Source organism: Saccopteryx bilineata, chromosome 4 (genome assembly GCF_036850765.1).
Source record: "Saccopteryx bilineata isolate mSacBil1 chromosome 4, mSacBil1_pri_phased_curated, whole genome shotgun sequence".
Taxonomy (NCBI): domain Eukaryota; kingdom Metazoa; phylum Chordata; class Mammalia; order Chiroptera; family Emballonuridae; genus Saccopteryx; species Saccopteryx bilineata.
The window spans coordinates 42,974,125-42,997,998 of record NC_089493.1 but is presented as its reverse complement, the minus strand read 5'-3'; the positions used below and the strand labels follow the sequence as shown (position 1 = coordinate 42,997,998).

At 41.4% G+C, this 23,874-nt stretch overlaps 1 protein-coding gene across 3 annotated transcripts in view; it reads right to left on the bottom strand.

The window, feature by feature from the left end:
• The window catches only part of CCDC198 (coiled-coil domain containing 198), a 28,050-nt gene extending 8,713 nt beyond the window's left edge, over positions 1-19,337 (bottom strand). The window contains exons 1-4 of one of the 3 annotated variants that reach the window (XM_066274094.1): positions 18,914-19,337; positions 15,777-15,859; positions 2,118-2,204; positions 436-537 (exon numbers count right to left, since the gene is read on the bottom strand). In XM_066274094.1, the coding sequence (XP_066130191.1) occupies positions 436-537; positions 2,118-2,204; positions 15,777-15,859; positions 18,914-19,208 (567 nt within the window). In that variant the 5' untranslated portion in view covers positions 19,209-19,337. Of the gene's footprint in view, positions 1-435; positions 538-2,117; positions 2,205-15,738; positions 15,860-18,913 lie in introns of all 3 variants that reach the window. The other 2 variants (XM_066274095.1, XM_066274096.1) reach the window with 2 other exon arrangements.
• Between the last annotated feature and the right edge of the window lie 4,537 nt (positions 19,338-23,874).

Here is a 23,874-nt window from a genome sequence, read left to right as displayed (position 1 = left end):
CCAGCAACCATCAACTGAGCTATCCAGCCAGGGCACAAAAGATCTTTCTTGTAAGACAATTATATGGCATAAATTTTAGAGAGTCTTGGAATCAAAGACCAACTCACCCACCTCCCTTTTACTAACCTAAGAAAAATACTATAACCCATTTTTCTGCTGGAGCCAGAATGTCATAGAAGCAACAGCTTAAAAAGAGAGACTTGAGGCACAGATACACCTGTGAGGACTGGAAACAGAGGAAAGACTCAGTTGGTAGCAGAAGGGATCTTGCTGTTTTTTCCCAAATCCAGTAGTTAAATCTTTGGATCCAATGACTAAGTTTAAAATGCTAAGTAAAGACTGGAGCTGAATGCTTAACTATACTCATGTGCCAGGTCAGTAATTATGTAGAGTGAATTTGGTAAATGTGACACTCTCATCTCTTCTTATATTTACCTCTTGTCTTTTACGGTTCATTTCCAGCATTTGCATCTTATGTAAATATTGTCTTTTCCCAGAAGTATACATTGGAATTTGCATCTGCTTTTCCAATTCCTGCTATAAAAGATGACACATTCATTAGTATGAGGTAATTAGTTACTGACTCTGCAGTCTACAACTTGAAATCCTTTTTGGAATAGAACCAGATCAATCTTCAATCGCAATCCATAGAGATCTCTTGTGTTATCAAAGGCAGACCATTGCAGTTCCCTGACAAGTCCTTTGTGTAGCTATCAGTGAGTCAAGGGGCAGTTTGCAATGTGGGTAATGTAGTTTTTAAGGTTCCTGTAGAGTTTTGCAGACCTTGAATGGACCCATCTTTTCACATCTCATTTTGACAAGATATCATTTTCCCTGTCAACAAATGGTTATTACTGTCTTCTCAGAAATATGTTCTGGTTTGATGAGAGCTGCACCTCTCTCCCTGTCTCTTCTACAACTGACTAATTGTCTGGCTGTGAAATTAGAGGGGAGCAACTGAGTGGTTAAACAGAACTTACTGTTAGAGTGTTCCCCATATAGGAATATAAGCCATGGTGATGGCAGATTAGGAAAGAACTTGAAGTTGCTTATTTGTGACTTCGGTGCTCTCCACCTGGTGCATCTTAAACTCCAGTGGGATATGGCAGACTGTTACTGAGGGCAACCAGGAATGAATACACCCTTATTCCCCATTGAATGTGCTCAGTGATGTTTTATGTTTCCCTGTGGACAGCAACTATGTTCGCTGATGTGAGCCCCAGGGAGGGCCCATCTCCTGGAGCTGTCGGCATCACAAACCTGGCCTTGAGGATTCAGAAGTACCCTGACCTCTTCTACAAAATGAGCCAACACACAGCAGTGTCTAGGTGGCTCCAAAACGAGTTAGCCCTCTGAGTAGTATGAATGTTCATGTACGTCCTCGTGCCTCCTGACCATCCAGAGTACGATTGCACATGTGTAAGGCAACATTAAAAACAGGCAAATGTATGTCCTTCTTGTTTCCATAAATTGATTATCAAACAAACATGATTTTAAGTTAATAAAATTATAACTGGAACTAATTTCATTTTTTTAAAAGGAATAAACTCACCCCTGGGGGTCAGCGAGCATGAGAAAAACTCACTACTCAAAGGGTTAGGAGTGGAATATATTGAAACTCTGCTTCTACCTCCCATTCTGCATTTCTGTGTGAGGGGAGTTTTCTTAGCAGAGTGCGACAAGTTTATAAAAGGAGAGAACCCTACAGACCCTTTCCAGGATTACTTTTTGGTGCCTTTGTGCTAAACTGATCAGGAACAGCTCATAGATATGTTTTATCCTGAAAACTGAGAACAAATAGATGGTTTTAATCCAAGGGGAAGAAGTGAAAGGGAAGAGTTATGCTAGACTTTTCCACAAGAGTGAACACTTCTAGAATCACCAATTTCTAAGGAAAATTCCTCTGTACCCTCTTCCCCCTGCTGGCCTTGGGCTCACCTGAGCGGGAGGAGCCGTTGCCAGCCAGCAGGAGGCAGGCCCCGGAGAAGATGGGTGGCTTCGGAAATGTTTAACTCTGAAGATCGATTTACTTTTAAGCTTTCTGTGCAGGGAGTCCATGAAAAGGCCAGCCCACCCTCCAGTTTTACCCACCCCCTCCGATTACCACTGCAGTTCACCTTTGCTTTGTGAGTTGTCCTGGCTTCCTGCAGGAGCGGGATCCTTCCAGATGGAATTACTCGTGGCAGATCAATGGGTTCAAGCTTCTAAAAGTCCAACAGTTAGAACATTCAGCGTCCCTCGTGTCATGAGATGATAAAACATAAAAGCCAGGCATTAAACTATCTTAACACTCTGCAGAAGCAGCATGTACTCCTGAGAGCCCACAGAGAAGGCGATTTCAACGGCATTGCAGTCGGGTCTGTGCCAAAGGCTTTTCAGCCTCTCTGGGTTCTTTGTTCAATTGCACTCTTGTCAGTGACTTATTGATCTAAATATTGACCAGGGAGTTAAAAGACAGAGAATCCTTTTCTATCTGCATTGAGGGACCACATCCAAAGTTCTCAAACAATGAGGCTCTTAGACTAGTGTTCAAGATGAAAGAAGCACCAAGAAGTTCCTTTATTTTATTCATCCCTTGGTTAAGGAATGAACTCTTCTGGTTTTATTTTTAAGATCTCCAGAGAAGTTCCCTTAGCCTCCTCAGTGATAGTCAGTGGTGCCTCTGAGGCACATGGGAAATGAAAGTTCAGTGTGCTAACGAATTTTAGACGTAGCTTTTTCTAGCAGGGGCTTTAAGCAGGAGGTGATGCTGGAGTTTCCAAGGCTAAGACTGAGCAGCAACTGACAAACCAGTGGACCTGCCTCTGGCCCTACTTGCCTCAGATGACTGAATGCTCCAGAAACTAGAGCACTGGGAAGTGACTTGGGACAGAAAGGCTGCTCTGTTCACGTGGACAGACGTCAAAAACCTGCAGGGTCACAGAGTTTATTTCTTCACTCAGTGAGTACTTATTGAGCAACTGCTACATGCCTGGTATGGGGTAGAGGAGTCAACTAAAATGGGCATGGTCCCTCATGGAGGTTACAATCTATGTGGGGCACAAATTCATTTTTGCTTGTGTGATGATTTGATTAAGAATGACAAACTAATCAGTACTTTGAAGAAAAAGTCAACAGAGCAGGACTATGACAATATATACCTGGAGGACTCCACCTCAGAAATGAAGGGCAGGTATTAATGGTTGAATTATGTTCCTTCACCAAATTTATATGTTGAAGTTTTAACTCCCAGGACCTCAGAATGTGATGTTATTGCAGAGTAGGGTCCTTGAAGATATAATTAGTTAAGCAGATAAGGTCATACTGCAATAAGGTGAACCTTAATTCAATATGTCGGTGTCCCCGTAAAAATAGGAAATTTGGACACAGACACACACACACACACACACAAGGAGAACAATAGGTGAGGATAAAGGCAAATGTCAGGGTGATGCTTCTATAAGATCAGGAATGCCAAAGACTGCCAGCAAGTCACCAGAAGCTCAGAGAAAGGCCTGGGACAAAGTCTTCCTCACTGACTTGGAAGGAACCAACCCTGTCCCCCACCCACACCTTGATGTCAGCCTTCAAACTTCCAGAACTGTGAGCCAATACATTTCTGTTATTTTAAGCCACACAATTTATTATACTTTGCCTTAGAAAAGTAACAGAAGAGAGAGAGAGAGAGGGATAACAAGGCAGTCCAAGAAAGTATCCTGAAATAATTTCCTGAAGTTGAATGGTTTGGAGTTTTAAGGGGACTAAGATGTTTCAGGCAGAGGGAACACCATGAACAACAGCCCCGAGGTGGGGCAGTGCATGGGCTCTTGAAGAAACTGCAAGGAGTCAGTTGGCTGCAGTTCAGAGTGAGAGGAAGAGCAGTTCAAAGGAAGCCGGAGAGGGAGGCAGGGGCCAGCTCATGCGGGCCTGATGGGGAAGGATCTCATGTTAGCTTCCTTAAGACCACAAGCAGCCATGGCATGTGTTAAGCAAAGTAGTGACATGATTAGATCTGCTTTTTAAAAATGATCACTGTAGCTGCAGTGCGGAAACTGAACTAAAGAGAGAAGTTAGGGGGACAAAGATGATGGTCTGGGGGCTCATGGAAGGACACTGATGAGCTCTACAAATGTTTAAAACTGACCAAACAGGATTCAGGACAGCTGATGAGGGAGAGTGATGTGTCTAGATGACATTCAAATACAAGGGACAGTGTTATCAGCCTCTGAGGTGGGGAAGAGGACCAGGTTTGGGTGGAATATAGCAGGAAGATAAAAATTCAGTTTAGAGCAGGTGGCATTTGAGAAGCTTTTGAGCCATACTGGCGCAGATGTTGAGTGGCTAATTGAGTACACAGGCACGGAGCTCAGAGGACAGGTCTGTGCTGGAGGTGCGTCTTTGGGATCGTCCCTGGGTGTGGAGAGCTGGAACCACAGTCACGGCGAGGTCAAGAGTGAGGAGAGCAGAGCCGAGGACTGAAGGCTCGAGAAGCCAACACCGAGAGGCTGGTGGACGGGACGAGACGGCCGAGGAGACTGGGAAGTGATGGCTCGGGAATCAAGAAGACACCAGGACACCATGTGAACAGTGTGAGCACAAGTCCCTGAGTCCAACACGACAGGCAAATTCGAAAACATTTTGAAATCTCTTTTCACTGTAGTCTAATTTGTTGCATTATTGATGGGTAGTTTTGGAAGCCAGGGAGGCTTTCAAGGGTGAAAAAAGAGAGGAACAGACCATGAGAAATGGATGCTGAGCTCACAGGGGAAGCGTGATGTGTGTGTCCTGCTACCCCCCAGAGAACAGTGCCCTGGTCCCTGAGCCCGGGCCTGAGCTGTCCTCAGAGGGTAGCCAACATTTCTTTCTTTCTGCTAGAGTGGCCTAAAGTGAGGGAGTGGGCTTTTTTGTGTTGTTTTGTTTTAACATAATGACTGAGCAAGGAGATAGTGAGAGGTGATCAATATCCGTAAGAGAGCCTGACCAGGCGATGGTGCAGTGGATGGAGCATCGAACTGGGATGCGTAGGACCCAGGTTCGAGACCCCGAGGTTGCTAGCTTGAGCGTGGGCTCATCTGGTTTGAGCAAAGCTTACCAGTTTGGACCCAAGGTCGCTGGCTCAAGCAAGGGGCTACTCGGTCTGCTGTAGCCCCGCGGTCAAGGCACATATGAGAAAGCAATCGATGAACAACTAAGGTGTCGCAATGCAAAACTGATGATTGATGCTTCTCATCTCTCTCCATTCCTGTCTTTCTGTCTGTCCCTATCTATCCCTCTCTCTGACTCTCTCTGTCTCTGTAAAAAAAAAAAAAAAAATTATAAGAGAGAGGTTTGTCTGGCTCTGCAGAACATAAATATGCAGGGCCAATTGGACCTGCTGGCACAGGAAGTCAGAACCCTGAGGGGAGGGAGGCCGAGGGTGGAGGGATATCCAGGCCCCTATGGGAGGGAGAATCAGCAATGTTGGGGGGTGGGGTGGGGGTGGTTAGGGGGAAGAAAGAACAAGGCAGTGTTTATGCCATCCCCTGACTTGTTTCGGGATTCGGTTCTTTCTGGTGATTAGGCCCGTATGCCTTTGCAGCCACTGCTATTCATCATGCTCAGGGTCACAGTATGACTCTCATTCAGTTGTCATGGGAACCCTGTAAACGATTAAGATAATTCCCCATCTCACAGAGGTTAATAATATGTCCAAAGTTACATAGCTAGTAAGTGGCAAGTCCAGGATTCAAACTCAGATCAGTCCAGTGCCAGATTTCAAGATTTTTTCCCTCCATTTCTTGTTCCTAAATTTGGTTCATCATTAGACACTCCTGAAATTAAAAAAAGAATTCTGAGCTATTCATTGGCTATTGAGATATAACAGGTTTGGGCTATGTCTTGAAAAAAATATATATGTATTGATGTTTATATGTATATTTAATTAATAAACTTTAATTTTTACAGTAGATTTAGAGTCATAGCAAAAGTAAGCAGAAAATATAGAGTTCTTATATACCTTCTGCTCACAACTTCCCCATTATCAACATCTCTCACCAGAGTGTTTCATTTATTACAATTGATAAACTTACATTGACAAATCATAATCACCCAAAATCTTTATTTCACATTAGGGATTGCTCTTGGTGGTTACATTCTAATGGGTTTGGAGAAATGTATAATGACATGTATCTACCATGGTAGTGTCATATAAAATAGTTATATTATCCCCCAAATCCTCTGCTCTGCCCATTTATTCATCCCTCTTTTTCCCCTAACTCCTGGCAACCACAACATTATTATTACTGTGTCTACAGTTTTACATTTTCCAGAATGTCATAGAGTTGGAATCATATAGTCTGTAGTCTATTCATATTGGTTTCTTTTACTTACTAATATGCATTTTTGTTTCCTCCATGTCTTTCCATGGCTTGATAGACACATTTCCTTTTAATGCTGAATAATATTCCATTGTCTGGATATATTACAATTTATTTACGTATTCACCTACTGAAGGACATCTTGGACCCTTCCAAGTTTTAGCAATTATGAATGAAACTGCTATAAACATTCATGTGTAGATTTTTGTATGGATGTGAGATTTAAGTTCATTTGGATAAATACCAAGAAGTGAGATTTCTAGATTATATGCTAACACTATGCTTAGTTCTGTAAAAAATTTTCCAAAGTGGCTGCACCATTTTGCATTCCCACCAGCAATGCATGAGAGTTCCTGGTCTTCCACATCATCAACATTTTGTGTTGCTGGTGTTCAGACTTTCGCCATTCTAGTGTGTGGGTAGTAGCATTTCACTGTGTTTTTTGTTTGTTTGTTTGTTTTTGTGACAGACACAGAGAGAGGGACAGATAAGGACAGACAGACAGGAAGGGAGAGAGATGAGAAGCATAAATTCTTCATTAAGGCACCTTAGTTGCTCATTGATTGCTTTCTCATATGTGCCTTGACTGGGTGGGAATGGGGGGGGCTACAGCAGAGCAAGTGACCCCTTGCTCAAGCCAGCGACTTTGGGCTCAAGCTGGTGAACCTTGCTCAAACCAGATGAGCCCATGCTCAAGCTGGCAATCTTGGGGTTTTGAACCTCAGTCCTTCGCATCCCAGTCCGATGCTCTATCCACTGCGCCACTGCCTGGTCAAGCATCATTGTTTTAATTTGCAGTTCTCTGGCATATCATGTTGGACATCTTTTCACATGCTTATTTGCCAGTATATCTTCTCCTCTCATTCTCTTGACACTGTGTTTCACCGAATGTTAAATTTTTAATTTTCAATGAAGTCCAGCTTATCAGTTGTTCCTTTGGAATAAGTATTTTTCAAAGCTCTCCAAGTTATGCTGATGATATCCTAGGGTGGGTCTACTGGCCTCCATACACTCTGAACTGAATAAAGGAGCTACATCAAAATAGACCACAGAGGATCTGTTTGTGGAGCATTATTGAAAAATTGAGTCTAGGCCCTGGCTGTCTGGATCAGTGGTAGAGCATTAGCCCAGAGTGTGGATGAATGTTCTGGGTTTGATTCCCGGTCAGGGCACACAGGAGAAACAACCATTTGCTTCTCCCCCTTTCCTTTCTTCCTTCTCTTTCTCTTTTCCTCCTGCAGCCATGGCTCAATTGATTCAAGTACACTGGCCCCAGGTGCTGAGGATGGCTCCATGGAGCCTCCACCTCAGGTGCTAAAAAGAGCTCAGTTGTGAGCATCTGTCCAGATACAGTTGCCAGGTGGATCCCTGTTGAGGTGCATGCGGAGTTTGTCTCTGTCTTCCCTCCTCTCTCTTGGAACAGAAGAAAAAGAGAAAAAAATTGAATCTAAAGAAACCAGCTACTTAAATATTTCATCAGAGCCATTTTAGCACCTGAGGTGGAAGCCATGGAGCCATCCTCAGAGCCCGGGTGCTCCAATGGAGCCTCGGCTGCGGGAGGGGAAGAGAGAGACAGAGAGGAAGGAGGGGGGAGGGGTGGAGAAGCAGATGGGCGCTTCTCCTGTATGCCCTGGCCGGGAATCAAACCAGGGACTCTCATACACCAGGCCAACGCTCTACCGCTGAGCCAACTGGTCAAGGGTTAAATAATAGGTGTCTTCAAGTCCTCTCTCCAGGCATTTTCTGGTTTCCAGGCCATTGAAAAGAACCCAACAGCACACACTATTTCTCCACAGAGGACACTAGATGGCAGCAACTGACACTGCAAATAGAATCCCGCTGTTAAATCATTCGCACTTGGCCTGAGAAGTACTGCAGAAAAACATTGTTGGAAAATTGGCTTCTGTAAACAAACTAGTCAAATGAAATTGCCTTGGGATTCTGGTTTCATATTAGCATTCCCTTCCCCTGCCTGGGAAACCAGATGCCTCCATTCAGCAGCTTCAGAAAGAATACCAATGGCAGGAGAATTGGTAGAGTGATAACTTATTTTCGTTTCATGGCACACAAAAATGATGATTTGTCTAAACATTTCTGGATTATTTAGCTTCTCAAATAAAACAAGTTCTCAGGAAAATCAGCTGAAGTGTCACATAGGAGATTTAGGGAAGGAGATTGAATGGAGCACTGGTCACTGGCCTCGGTGACAAGGACTAACCTGAGAGGGTTGCTTTTGTTTTCTAGGAGAGGAGAATTGTGAGCAGGAGCAACTTGAAGAGAGTGTACAATTTGTTTGGCACTATGCCTTAAAAATGTGTCCTCTGAGATTACTTGAGGAAGGTAAAGATGTCCCAGATGGCCTTGGAGGAGGAAATCATAAGGCCAAGGAGGAATTTCTGGTTAAGTTATTGCTATGAGTTCATTTTTTTTTTTCCCCCGGAAGTTAGAAGCAGGGAGACAGACAGACTCCCACATGTGCCTGACCATGGAGTCCACTCGGCATGCCCACCATGGGGTGATGCTTGGCCCCTCTGGGGCGTTGCTCTGCTGCAACTGGAGCCATTCTAGCACCTGAAGCGGAAGCCATGGAGCCATCCTCAGCACTGGGGCCAACTTTGCTCCAATGGAGCCTTGGCTGCAGGAGGGGAAGAGAGAGACAGAGAGGAAGGAGATGGGGAGGGGTGGAGAAGCAGATGGGCGCTTCTCCTGTGTGCCCTGACTGGGAATCGAACCCAGGACTTCCACACACTGGGCCGATGCTCTATCACTGTGAGTTCACATTTTAATAACATTCTTTGCTCCAAACATATAACAATGAAAAATAAAACATAACACCAAAACAACATGGTCAGACTTTTATATATGATATATATCTCCATGGACCAGAAGATGTGGGGGAGGCTTATGTATAAGGCATTAAGGGTTTCTGATGGCTGTGAGTTATTTCTATAGGTTACATGGGACCGAAAAATGCTCCTTATAAGATGGGAAGCTAGAGCCAGGCTCATAGTTTTAACCCAGGTGCTGAGTTGTTTTTTACGTCTTTCCTTGGTAAAAAAAAAAAAAAAAGCTGCATCAAAATGTAAGCTGGAAGATTTGTTTGGCAGGAATTATAAAAGTTGACTATGAGTAAGCAAAGCCTTTATAATAATAAATTTGAAAGCTTAGATAGGTGGATAATTTTGGGGAAAATATAAATTAGCAAAACTAAATCAGGAAGAAATCAGATACCTAAATCAACTAAGAACCATAAAAAAAAGTCTCACTCCCCAAAAAGTTAAGGTGGCCAAAGATGGTGTCACAGGCCTGTTTTACCAAATTTTTAAGGAACAGATAACAATAATTTTGTATCAAATGTTTTAGAGAATAGAAAAGAGAAAAAAGTAATCAACTCATTTTATAAGACTAGTACAATTTTGAAATCAAAACTGGGAAAAGAAGTATAGGGACATTATAGAACAACTTCACCTATGAAAATTGATACAAAAAGCCTAAGCATATAAATTCAGTTATATATTTATATGTGTATTTCATTACCAAATAGGATTTATGCCAGGAATGCAAGCATGGTTCCACAGAGTTAAATCTATCAGTGAGATACATTGTCTCACCTGGTTAAAAAGAAAATCTATAAGATTATTTCAATAGATTATTTAATAGTTGGGGGGGACCAATAAAATTTAGCATTCAGCTATGAGAAAACTGTTAGCACACTAGGAATAAGGAAATAACAATAATTTAATAAATGACATTGTGCCAGATATCTTCTATTTGTTTCTCCAGATCCATTTGCTACATTTCTCTACCCGTTTCTCTGTCTGTGAGCACTAAGCAGTTTCTCCTGCCTTCTGGCTTCCTATTAGGTTCAGCTGCTGAGAAGCCCTAGGAGGAGATCTGGGAGAAGGAATAGAGTGAGATCAGGGTGTGTCTTCCCCTGGGACTCTCCCTGGATGGTCGGATTGGGTTGTTTGTGTTCCATTGCTCCTCTTAAAGCAGCTTCCTTTACCTGACTCACTCCTTCCAGGTTCCAGAAGTCTGTGTCTTTCCTAGTCCCTCGACCTGAAAGTAGTTACTCCTCAGATGTCATTAGTGGTTATTGCAATATCCTCTCTGATTTCCCTAATCCAAACCTGTATAAAGTTAGCTGTAAAGAAAACTGCTTTTAATTATCCTAATTTGAGTGTGTCATCTGTTTTCTTTTAGGACTCTGACCAGCATCTATCAAAACCCCATCACAAATATAGTTTGTTTTAGAACCAGTCCCATTAATGTAGTAGTTAGGACAAGAATGCCCATTGTCCTTGAATTCAATGTTGCAAGGGAAGTTCTGTTCCATGCAGAAGAAAGAAAACCAGTACAAGGAACAAGAGTTGGGAAGAAAGAGAAAAATAATTCTTATTTATAAAAGCTATTGTCTACATAGAAAGGTAGTCCAATAAAGTTGAGGAATACAAAACTCAATGTACAAAAATTGTTCATTATCTTATTTGCCAATAATAATTATTTAGAAAATTAAATGGGAAAAATATCTGATTCATAATAGGACAAAAAACCCTATAAGATATATTGATGGTCAGTTGTAAGCATCAAGTTGGCAGAGCTACAGTCTCCAGGTATCCCAGCACTTATTTGGGTGTCGCTGTAAAATTCTTTTGTACGTGTAGTTAAAATTCATAATCTATTGACCTTAAGTAAGGAAAATTATTTTAAATAATCTGGGTGAGCCTGATTCAATCGGTTGAAAGGACTTAAATAGAGGCATCCATGAAGAAGAGGAAACTATTTAAGGGCAGTGGGTTCAACTCATGCCCAACAGTTCCAGCCTGCCCTTCCTGATGGCCTGCCCTATGGATTTCAGACTTGCCTTGCCAGCTTCCACAATCATGAAAGCCAATTTCCTGTAGTAAGTCTTTTAATGTGTATCCCATCTGCTGGTTCTGTCTCTCTGGTTGAACCCTGACTAATAGAGATACTGAGAAATAAACCTAAAAAATGACACAAGATCCCTGTGGAAAATTATGAAACATTGAAAGATCTAAAAGAAAATATGAGTAAATGGAGATCTATGCCATGTTCATGGTTTAGAAGACTCAATATTGTAAACTTGGTTAATCTATTAACACATTCCAATCAGAATAATGACAAGGTTTTTCATAGCTTGCCAAGAGATCCCAATCTCACATGGGAAAGCAAACAACTATGAATAGCAAAGACAATTCTGAAGGGAAGGAAGTTTCCATATTGGATATTAAAACAAAAAACTCATAGACACAGACAACAGTATGGTGATTACCAGAGGGAAAGGGGGGTGAAGGGAGGTAGCAGAGGGTAGAGGGGGAATAAATGGTGACGGAAGGAGACTTGACTTGGTGTGTGAACACACAATACAATATACGGCTGATGTATAGAATTGTATACCTGAAACCTATATAATTTTATCGACTAATGTCACCCCAATAAATTCCATAAAAAATTTGAAAAACTCAGTTTAAAGTTATAGTTAAGACAGTGGGAACGCCTGTGCAGATACCAAGTCGACCAATGCAACAGAAGAGAAAGTCTGCAAACAGATTCATGAAGCTCTGTAAATTGGATATTTGATAGAAGTAACATTTCACCAATGGTCAAAGAATGGATGTCTCCATAAAGAATGCTGAGATAATACATTAATCAAAAGGAAGAAAAGTAAAATTAGATTTCAACCTCACACCTGCACACAAAAGAATTCCAGATGGATTAAGAAATAAAAAATATTTTTATGAACTTGGGGAAGATAGAAATTAATTAATAAAAATACAAGAAATACAAAAAATAGAGATTAAGAAATTTGACATTAAAACTGGAAATTTGTGTACACACACACACACATACATATGCCAAAAGCAAACCATAGATGAAGAGATTTACAACACATATAACTAACAAAGAACCAAGTCTAAAATATATAAAGAACTCTATGAATTACAAAGAAAAAGATAATAGAAAATGGGCAAAGGACTAGAAAAGGTAAAAGAAAGGAATAAGTTTGTGACAAATTGTCTAATACCAAAACCAACATAGTGAAACCATGCAGATCAGAACCATCCTTCTTATCTTTCCTCAGCAGATGTTATACTCGTCTTTCTCTCCTCTCCATTCATTCATCCACCCATCCATCCATCCATCCATTTAACATTTATTCAACACATACTTACTGACCACCAGTTATGTGCCATGCACTGTTATAGACACTTGCATACATTATTGAAGAAAACAGACAGAGAGCCCTGCTTCTGTGAAAATGAATAATAGCATTACAGCTGGAAAGAGGGCAGGGAGGTTATGAAGAAAATACACAATGAACATAATAGATAAGTAAATTGCTTGGTGTGTTAGATGAAAATAAGTGTTCTGAGGGAAAATTAAGATAGTGAAGAGTCTGTCAAAGATAGTGAAGGTGCAGTTGTCAAGATAAGCCTTCCGGAGAAGGTGAGATTAAAGTAAATCTTTGGAGATGAGGGAGTCATCTGAGATCACCTGAGGAAGCACTATAGTGTAGGGGAAACATCTCCACCCTAGGCTGGTCCTGAGATGGCTAGGTGAGAAGGTGAATCAGGTCAGAAGGGACAGTGATGACTAAGTCTTCAACACGGGACAGGCACGTTTGCTTCAGAGTTCTCTGGCAAAGGCTCTCAGATCTTAGCCGCTCCAAAATGAAAAGAACCTTAGCTCCTGACCTGCTCTTTACTCGAGGAGTAGATATTCAGAAAGTAGAGTGCCAAATATGCAACTCAAATTATTTAAGGTGCAATTACTTGGTTTAATAATTGAAAATTCATTTTGGAATTTTCTCTGGCAGATATTAGGCTATTAATTAGCATGTCATGGGAACCCAGCATTTATTATTCTTTCAAAAACCCATTTGCAATGGAAAATGTGCTGAGCCTCATTTGTGAAGATAATTAGAGTTGATATCTTTCATGGTGTCTGCCAAGTTCACAGTGATAACCCTCTTCTCAGGGAGCTGCCTTCAGAAACTAAGGTGCGGGGAGTTTCTGCCCACATTTCTACTGCATGAGCATATTCTTTGGTCATAGCTCATTGGACCAAAACTGGAATCGTGAGCAAAGCTGAGCCAATAAAATCTTTCCTCCTAGGAATTTGGAATTGGAGCCAACAGGGTCAGGCCGCTCTGTTGGACTGGAACTATTGTATAACATGCAAATTAATGTTCATATTTGATCAGTGGTCTTGAGGAGCAGAGAAAGTCACTTTGCAGGGAGAGTAAAGCAATAGCATGGAGAAGAGCTTAGGGGAGACAATGAGAGAGTTCTGCCTTTGGGTTCCAGGGCACAGCTCTTCCCTGAACTCCAGGGGCCTCTCAGCTCTTGGGTTCAATTGAACACTCCTCTGTCCATATAATTCATCACACTGGCTGTTTTGGCTAGTCAATTGGGCTTCCTATATAGTTATGCTACAGGTCTGAAGTAGGGAGTGCACTTTGATTTTTTTTTTTCCTAGCAGGGATAATGGGTCTCATTCTTATTCATTCATCTGTTCATTCATTCACAACATTGTGTGGGGTACATATTAAGTGTTAGTGACTGAAGACATAAGACTGATTAAGACAATCTTTGCACTCAAATGATTCATTTGTCTTGATTCTTGTTTTTTAAGGCGGTTGGTTAGGATGTGGGGGTGTAGTCTTTGAAATATTAGAGTTCTCTTTTTGAGCTTGATTGACTTCATGAACCCTTTTATGTTATTTAGAGGTTGATACATACAAAAAGTACTTTGTGGACTATAGAATGCTATACAGTTACTTTCCACTGCTTATAGTAGTGCCTTCTATTTGAGACATTCAGCTGAGAGCCTCCACAGGAACATATATATATTTTTTAATAATTTTATTTTTTTAATGGGGCGACATCAATAAATCAGGATACATATATTCAAAGATAACAAATCCAGGTTATCTTGTTGTTCAATTATGTTGCATACCCATCACCCAAAGCAGGAACATATTTTAAACACACTCCTTTGAAAGGATATATTTGATTTAGGAATAAAATATAACTTTTAAAATTTGTTCAATTTAGCTAGAGATAGGCTCAAAAATTTTAAATTACTTTATTTTTCATTAAATAATGTTTTTAAGAGTCTAACATTTTGGAAAAAGATGCTTTTTTTTTTTTTGGTGACCAAAGGATATAATCATAATAATGATTGTGCTTCTGGAGAAAACAGGTAAATAAAAACCAATGGAAACAGAAATAATGCTCAAATACATCTGAGGCTGGTCCAGGCATAGGGGTGAATTGTGTAGCTGGTGGGATTTGGCTCCAATTATTTTTCAAATGTCAGTGATAGATCCGGCTCACAAGAGAGCCCTCAGCCCTCCTTTTAGCTGATGCTTATTTTCAAGGACCCACTCATATCTCCTTATCCTTCTAGGACAAGAAGTCTTAGAATTTACAGTTCTCTAGGGAAAATTCATTAAATATTTATTAATGTGAGTACATTTCAAACTCTTGTTTTGCTGCCTTGGAACCAAATGTCCTCAATTTTAACAACCACTTAACACTTAGAACAATAAAAGGTTAGGGACAGCAGGGCTATAGAGATCATCTATGCCCAGGGAAGATCATGGGTTTTGGGGACCTGGTTGATATCAGGCCTTTGTTGTCCTTGATAACTCTGAACCATGAGTATAAGGCAAAGATAGTACCAAGATAATCCTCATAAAGGAGTATGAGGATTAGATGAATGGTATAGATCAAGTTGTCTAGTGTGGACAAGTCCTGCCGGGGTTGAAGATGACAGAGACACAAAGACCCGACTCCGGGGACCAGGTTCAGTGACGCAGATCCACTTTATTCAGGAAGTAAGCTAGCTTATATACACAGGTTCAGCCTATAGGGTGTTACAGTGTGTTCCTCAAAGCCAATGGCTGAAAAGATCAGGGAGCTGCATGGTTGGTGCTAAGTCACTTCCTTATAGCGGGTGAGCTTCCTTCCTGGGTATGCCCAGGAGGCTTCTGGGAGCTGGAGTATTCTCACAGCATTGCATCAGCCACAGCTGCTAGGAATGCACTCTGTGCTCCACCCACAGAGTATGTCTGACTTGTAGCAGGTGGTAATTAAATAGTAGTAGCTGCTGTTATTGTTTGGTATTTTGCTTATTACTAGGGATTTCTCATAGTCAACCAACTAATCAGTATAAGCTTCAGGTCCTGTGAGTCTCATCATGGCTATATCTTTGGTACTATATTTCCTTCTTTTGATGGTAGCCTTAAAAGTGAAATAATTACAAACTGAAATCTAAAGAAGATTGACAACATTCTCTTTAACATTGTTGTCATTCTCATTTGCTTGGTCCTTATCAATTTCCCTCTTTTATGATTATAGTTAAAAACGGATGTTACCATTAAATTCCTTATGAAGCCTTTTAAATTCATCTTACTTGGAGTCTTCGGGGTGGATGCCTTTTAATAATGCTTGTTTCTCTCTGTTCCAGTGGGATGTCAAAATACATGGCTCTGGGCACTTGAAGGATTGGAGGAAAAGCAAGAAAAAAAACCATTAGAAAAAACTGTTAGGTGGATCATTAGTTCTTAGACTTCATTAACACAACTGTGTACCTTCCTTGTCATACATGTCTAATCTATGGGTTGAATATGGAGATGAAAAATATCAAGCAAGATCTCTACATGAATGCAAATAAATAATATTAACCTAGACCCAGAGTTTAATTTCTGCATTCTTCGTTTCCTCCCCAGATTGATGTTTAGAGGAAGATCTGCATAATTAAAAAGTATTGCTGATAGATGTTCAAACACAGAATTTGGCATGAAAAATAGAAAACATTGATTTATTTTAATTTCATGACACCTCCTCAAGATAATATAGGAAGTCAGGGGAAAATATATCTCTAAGTAATGAAAATAGCCTGACCAGGCAGTGGCGCAGTGGATAGAGGATAGGACTGAGACGCAGAGGACCCAGGTTCAAAACCCCGAAGTCAACAGCTTGAGTGCGAGCTCGTCTAGTTTGAGCACAGCTCACCAGCTTGACCCAAGGTCACTGGCTTGAGCAAGGGGTCACTTGGTCTGCAGTAGCCCCCTGGTCATGGCACATATGGGAAAGCAATCAATGAATAACTAAGGTGCCACAACGAAGAACTAATGCTTCTCATCTCTCTCCCTCCCTGTCTGTCTGTCCCTATCTGTCCTTCTCTCTGTCTCTGTCTCTGTCACAAAAAAGAAAATAAATTCTCTTTTTAGATGAGATAGATAAATAGATAGATAGACATTAGATAGAGAAGTGATAAAGAAATGGAGCATGAGTGTGTAGTAGGAGTAGGCAATGCTGAGCCTTGTATATTCCTAACTAAATAATTCCCCTAACTAGGGAAAGATATTTCCACAAGTTGCCACTATAATACAACATGTCAGTATTCTTTTCCGATTTAAAAAACAAAAACAAAAAAACCTCAGGGCTAAGCCATGTTAGAAAACTAAGAGGCTCAAGAGATTCACTATGAATTTGATTTTTTAGCTTGATTATCCTGGTCCCTTCAGACTACTACCATGACCAACATAGTATGAATGAAGTTTTTGTCCTTTCCTCTTAACAAGATGGAAGCATTCTGACCTCTAGACTCTGTGTAGACTATCCTACAGTTTCACTTTGCATTTTTTTTTTCTGAAGCTGGAAACGGAGAGAGACAGTCAGACAAACTCCCGCATGCGGCCGACTGGGATCCACCCGGCATGCCCACCAGGGGTGACGCTCTGCCCACCAGGGGGCGATGCTCTGCCCCTCCGGGGCGTCGCTCTGCCGCGACCAGAGCCACTCTAGCGCCTGGGGCAGAGGCCAAGGAGCCATCCCCAGCGCCTGGGCCATCTTTGCTCCAATGGAGCCTTGGCTGCGGGAGGGGAAGAGAGAGACAGAGAGGAAGGAGGGGGGGCGTGGAGAAGCAAATGGGCGCTTCTCCTATGTGCCCTGGCCAGGAATCGAATCCGGGTCCCCCACACGCCAGGCCGATGCTCTACCGCTGTCACTTTGCATTTTAAATAGAAAAATTCCTGGGTAATTATGTGTTTCTATCCTTAAGACATTTGAATGACCACCTGAAGAACGTTGCTGTGTCCTTATTTTCTTTCAAGAGATGCCAGCTTAGTGAGCAAGGCGGACACAACAGCAATGGCAACGAAAAACATGTGGGACTTAAAATCTACATATTTTCAGCAAGGTTTTCCTCGGTAGCCTGACCAGTCTATAAATGTATACCATGATTTGAGTGCTATCACCCCATTATTTAATTTGATTCTTCTGAAGTGGCATAGGCAGTGGCAGGTAGTTATTTCTGCCCCTGATTTGTAGTTGAAGAAAAGTGAGAAAGAGCCTTGTCCTAAATCATGCTCTTTGGTATCTGTATTTGGTAGGGCTGGGATTAGAATATGGGCCCCTTGAAAACAGTGGTAAAAATGCTCACCGTTCCCTAGTTGTTTATTTTTACGAAGATTTTGCCATCTCAAAAATCAGAACATTTCCCAGTTGGGACTCTAAACCATCAGAATCAGCTTTTACTGTGCAGTTGCCAAAATCTTAAAACTCTGGAAAAAGGGTTTAGATTTTTAAAAATTCCTCAGGAATTCCTCAATAAATTTAAGGGGAAAATTCCCACTTATGTCCTCAGAAAGCTGAAGAAATAAAAGCACTGGTCACGTAGAATCAGTCAAAGGTTGTCAGTTATAGAAAGTAGGCATGAAAATCAATCTAGGTAAGATTTACTAGTTCCGAAATTGAATATAAGGCTTTCTGCCCAGGTTGATCAATAATGGGAGCTTATTTGTATTATTGATCCAGAATGTGTAGAAAAGAGAAAAATTACATACATTCTGTGTATGTTTACACTGCTTATGTATACGTCTCTTCCCAAGTTAGAATGTCTGTTTAATTATCATTGTGGTTGTTATAAACATTTTATACATGTCTTCTAAAATATGACAGGATAATTGATAGCCATTCAGGTTCAGGACTTCTTATGATAATGAGAAAAAATTCTTAGTTTGGCAGATGACCATGAAAAATCTGCGGTTGGGAGAAGAAGGTGACTCATCCACTCATCTGTACTGCAATAAATCAATTCTGTTTGGGGCAGTTTCCAAATTCACATTAGAATGAACTCCCACAGTGCCGCTTTCAAAACAACAAAGCCTGATGCATTAAACAGTACTGGAGAGAATGGTTTAAATTTAGAATCTGACTAAAACATACGATCATCATAATTATCACACCTTTATCTACATAATTTTCACTGGCAACGCCAAGCATGAACATTGAAAGCACTATACGCTAAGTTGAAACAACATTTTTTCTTCTCACACAGAATGGTGAAAAGCCCTTTTTGCAGTTTACACACCCATTCTTATGTACCCAGAATACTTACAATTTACTCAGTCTCCTATCAATCAATGTTTCCTTATATCTCAGTAATTTAATAACTTTCTGAGATTATGGGGCTAGACAGGTAAATATATCAGTAGCTCTCTTTGGCACAAATGCCCAAAGCTCAATGCTGCGTTTTATGTTTACCTGAGGAGCATCTTCCATACCAGGTCTCTCGGAGAGGTGGCAGCTGTCCTTCCAAAGCTCTGTTCTGGTCCTGCAGTCTTGCCAACGAATATGCACTCTTTTCTTCCAGGTTCTGATTGAATGTAAAATCCACAGGGCCAGCCGAGGGCCTCTCTTCCTCTTTGTCTTGCAAAGGGGCTACTTTGGTCACTCTAGGGTAGGCCTTAGAGTGACTCAGGCCCATTTTACAGAAAAGACGGTCAAAAGAAAACCATGAGGGAAGTGGTGTGGGCCTGTTAACGTAGCTGGTTTTCATCAAGGTATTCCAGAAGTTTACCCTGCTTTACAAAGCAGGTGTTTCCTTCCTGATGTCTTGGTAGGTCTACTTCACCCACACTAACCCCTCTGGCCACTTTCCGGGAGGCTGGTTTCCATGGAGACTTCCCTTCACTCCCATTTTGCCATTTCAGACCCAAAGAATCCAGTTAAACATTGACTTGGTTATAAAAGACTCAGTGGTGGGTCTAGAAACCTCTATTGATCATTAAACAAATCTCTAACACCAGGAAGGCCGTTAACAGAGGTGGAGAGCGAGGCTTAGAGGAGTCTTAAACTTGACCCTTTCAGTGCACATCATCTGTACGCAGAGGTGGATTCAAGTCGGTTGAGGCCCCGGGTGCAGAAAAAAATATTGGGCCCCTTACATTAGAAAAAAAGTGGAAAGTTGGGGTTTTGCAGGGCCCTTCAGAAATCGGGGTGCAGGGTGCACATGCTCTGTACGCCTGCCATTAAATCCACCTCTGTCTGTAAGAACTACCAACTAAGTTAGAATAGTTAAATCACCTTTGGATGTGGGGGGATGCATGCTAATCATCTAAGGCTTTGTTAATCTTTATTTTTATTTGAAGAATTTATCTTCCAAATGGTTAAGGAAACAGCAGAATGGCTAAAATAATTTGATTTTTTCTGTCAATAATTTGAATTGCTTTGAAGGAGATGAATATTTACAGGAGGATAGAGAGATAATAGAAATTTTTCTGAACACAAGGGGATAGACTTTAAAAGAATTTTTAAAAATGTATTGATTAAAGAGAGAGAGAGAGAAAGGGGATGAGAGAGAGAGAGAGAGAGAGAGAGAGAGATATCAATTTGTAGTTTCACTTACTTATACATTCCTTGGTTGATTCTCATATGTGCCCTGACCAGGGATTGAACCTACAACCTTGGCATAAGGGGACTATGCTCTAACCGAGTGGTCCCCAATCTTTTTTGGGCCACGGACCAGTTTAATGTCAGAAAATATTTTCACGGAATGGCCTTTAGGGTGGGACGGATAAATGTATCACGTGACCGAGACAAGCGTCAAGAGTGAGTCTTAGACGGATGTAACAGAGGGGATCTGGTCATTTTTTAAAAATAAAACATCGTTCAGACTTAAATATAAATAAAATGGAAATAATGTAAGTTATTTATTCTTTCTTTGCAGACCGGAACCAAATGGCCCACGGACCGGTACCGGTCCGTGGCCCGGGGGTTGGAGACCACTGCTCTAACCAACTGAGCTACCTGGCAAGGGCACAAACGTCTTCACTACATGGTTCAAGTAAACCTTGAGTTATAAAAGATAGCCTATTTAGCCTGACCTGTGGTGGCACAGTGAATAGAGCATCAATCTGGGAGGCTGAGGACACAGGTTCAAAACCCAAGGATGCTGGCTTGAGTGTGGGGTTTATCTGGCTTGAGCATGAGATCATCAACATGATCACATGGTCGCTGGCTTAAGCCCAGGTCGCTGTCTTGAACAAGGAGTCAAGACAGCTGGAACTCCCCCACCCCTAATTTCGAGAGACGACGTGTATGGAGAATATCAGCCTTTGTGGAAGAAGTTGGTTAGTTGTTGGGGAAATTATTTTAAAAATGAAGATTCACATCATGTTTGTTTCTCTTTTTATTACTAGCCACTGCCAGGCTTTGTAACTTGCACAGATTACTTAACTATTCTGTGCCTCAATTTTCTCATCTGTAGAATGGTTTACACCGAAGTACAGAAAAGACCAATGAAGAAAAAGTAAATTAGTTGGGTCTACTTGAAAACAGTGTTGAAGGACTATCATTTACAAAGTGTTCACGCCTTGAAGAATTTTTATTAGAATGATGATAAAAAAATAATTTCAATTTCATTAAAAGAGGAAAAGGAGAATTTAGTATCACTTATAGAGTTATATACGGTATAACTCCCTAACCACAACAGTTGGAAAACATTAAAAAGTTCTTACCCACAAAAATCTTGCCTACTTCTCTGTGATATCTTATAACAATCCCTCCTCAGTTCAAGAATGGTTGTGAATATGCATTATTATGCATAAAAGACAATAAAATATGATGGTATTTGTAATAGAGTTCATGAATAGGAAATAAGAATATAAGTTTATAAATCTCTTAAGATGAGGCAGAGAGGGATTAGTTCAAGTTTTCGCAAGCTGAAGGTACCCAGAGAAATCTTCATTAAGACCCAGGGCACAGAGGAAAGAAGTCAGTAGGGGAGGAGCAGGAAGTGATGGGCACCTGTGCTAGTCCACAGGTTAGGGACAGAAGTTGCCAATTTGTAGCAGCTTCACGGGCAACCTGACCATAGAATTCCCAAGGAATGTCCTTGCACAAGCTGCGAGGGCTCAGAGCTTTCTCATTTTGCGTATAGAACTCCTTCCTTCAGACATGCAGTGAGCTCAGCCCTTATAATCCCCATGCCTAACCCTCCTCTTCAGCCTTTCCATCTGAAGGGGAGGGGGCAAAGCTGCAAAGCTGCTTTCTCAGCCAAAAATCTCTGGCTTTTGTTCTTGGTTTACTCTTAACTTGTTAAGGAAATTTGTTCAGTGGATTTAAATTCTGTAGTAAACTCAATGCAGGGTCATGGGAAATGTGTGGATTTTTCTGCTCTCTGAATAGAGAAAGTTTGCATTTGAATGGTAGAGGGCTTTAAGCATACGTTTGATATCAGAGACTGGTGAGGTGCCCTTTACACTTCCTTACAAACTTTACAGCCTGAGTCACACTATACTGGCTTGTCAGAGCCAGCAGGACCGAAGCTATTTCCTCCCCCTCCCCCGCATTGCGATTTGATAGCTCTTGCCTTAGTTTTGATGGACTTCGCAGGTTCATCCATGCTCTGGATAAAAGAGCTCTTGGAGATAAGGAGCCAGGGGGAAGAAAGGTAGATTTTTCTGCAGGTCGCTCACCAGGTACTATGTGGATCAAACAGGTAACGAGCCTGGCCAGACAGTGGCACAGTGAACGGAGCATAGGACTGCAATGCAGGGGACCCAGGCTTGGGATCCCAAAGTTGTCGGCTTGAGTGTGGGGTCGCTGGCTTGAGCTTGGGATCATAGACATGACCTTATGGTCGCTGGCTTGAGCCTGAAGCTCGCTGGCTTGAAGCCCAAGGTTGCTGGCTTGAGCAAGGAGTCACTCGCTCTGCTGTAGCTCCCTGGTCGGGGCACGTATGGGAAAGCAATCAACAAACAACTAAGATGCCCATCGAAGAGCTGATGCTTCTCATTTCTCACTTCCTGTCTGTCTGTCCCTGTCTGTCCCTCCTGTGTCTCTGTCTCTGTCACAACAAACAAACAAAAAAGCAGGTAATGAATGGTGACAGCAGCAGTAGGAGTAGTTTCTAAGCATCTACAGGCAATGTAAGACAACACAAATGCTCAATGGCTATGTATGTTTAGCATAGCAAATTAAAAAATTTTAAACAACTTAATATTAGAGAAAAATTTTAAATGGACTTTGGATATATACACCTGCATGTTGTATAGTAGGCAGGTGATGAATGCTAAGGTGATTTCTTTTTTCTAAATGAGAGAAGGGGAGATAGACAGACAGACTCCCACAGGCACCCTGACCAGGATCCACCTGGCAACCCCCATCTGGAGCTGATGCTTGCATCAACTGAGCTATCCTCAGTGACTGAGGCCTATGCTCAGACTAACTGAGACAACCGGCCAGGGCTGAACACTAAGGTGATCCTTTAGGATAGGATGAGGGTGCTCTAGAGTCAGGCTGGTTAAATCGCCTTTTGATCCTTCAGCATACTGTTTTCTTAGAAAGGGTTCAGAAAGAATTGAAAACAACATGTGTATAAATATTCCTTGGGTTGCATTTAATTTCAAATGTGAGTTAATTACTACGCATTGACCATTCAGAAAGTGGGGTTTCAGTCCTAAATGTTTGCAGGATTCTTAATTTATGCTTCTAATAAAGTTGCAGCCTTTTCTGTAATTGTTCTGTAATGGATAAGCCACCAGTGGAGGCTTGTGAGCAATGTGAATCATGTGTTTGGATGCCAGTTAAGCAAAATCGATGTATGACCAGATCTTGATTTTCCTCCCAGTGATTATTTCCCTCCATGCTTATCCATACATTGGGTGGGAGGGTGACAGTGCAACCAGACCTCCTTGGTTTGGAATTGCTAACACAAAACAGATGGAAAAAATGTGAATGGAAGCTTCTTGTATAAACTGTTAAATGAGATCAGTTGACTCAAATGTATATCTTTACCCTTTAAATGCAGTCTGCAAGTGCATCATTGAATTAAATGCTAAAATCAAACCTTGCTACTCTGAAGATAGCCAGTGCATGACTTTCTTAAAATGAGTTGCTAATGGGTTTAATTTAGGCCAAAGAATTTTTGTATATTTTATTTCTTATTGGGAGAACATCAGCCTTTGGTTATAATGACCAAAGGTTTCCTTTCCCTCCATTCTCTTTTATTCCATTTATTTCCCATCAAATATAATGCCACTCTCACTTCTATGACCCATGTCTGACAGGGCCACAGGGCCTCCCTTCCTCCCTCCCTCCCTCTCTTCCTTTCTTTTTTTCCTCTTCCGTTCCTTTCTTCCTTTCCTCCTTCCTTCTTCTCTTCCTTTTCTCCTTCCTTTTTTTCTTTCTTTATTCCTTCCCTCCCTCCCTCTTTTCCGTCC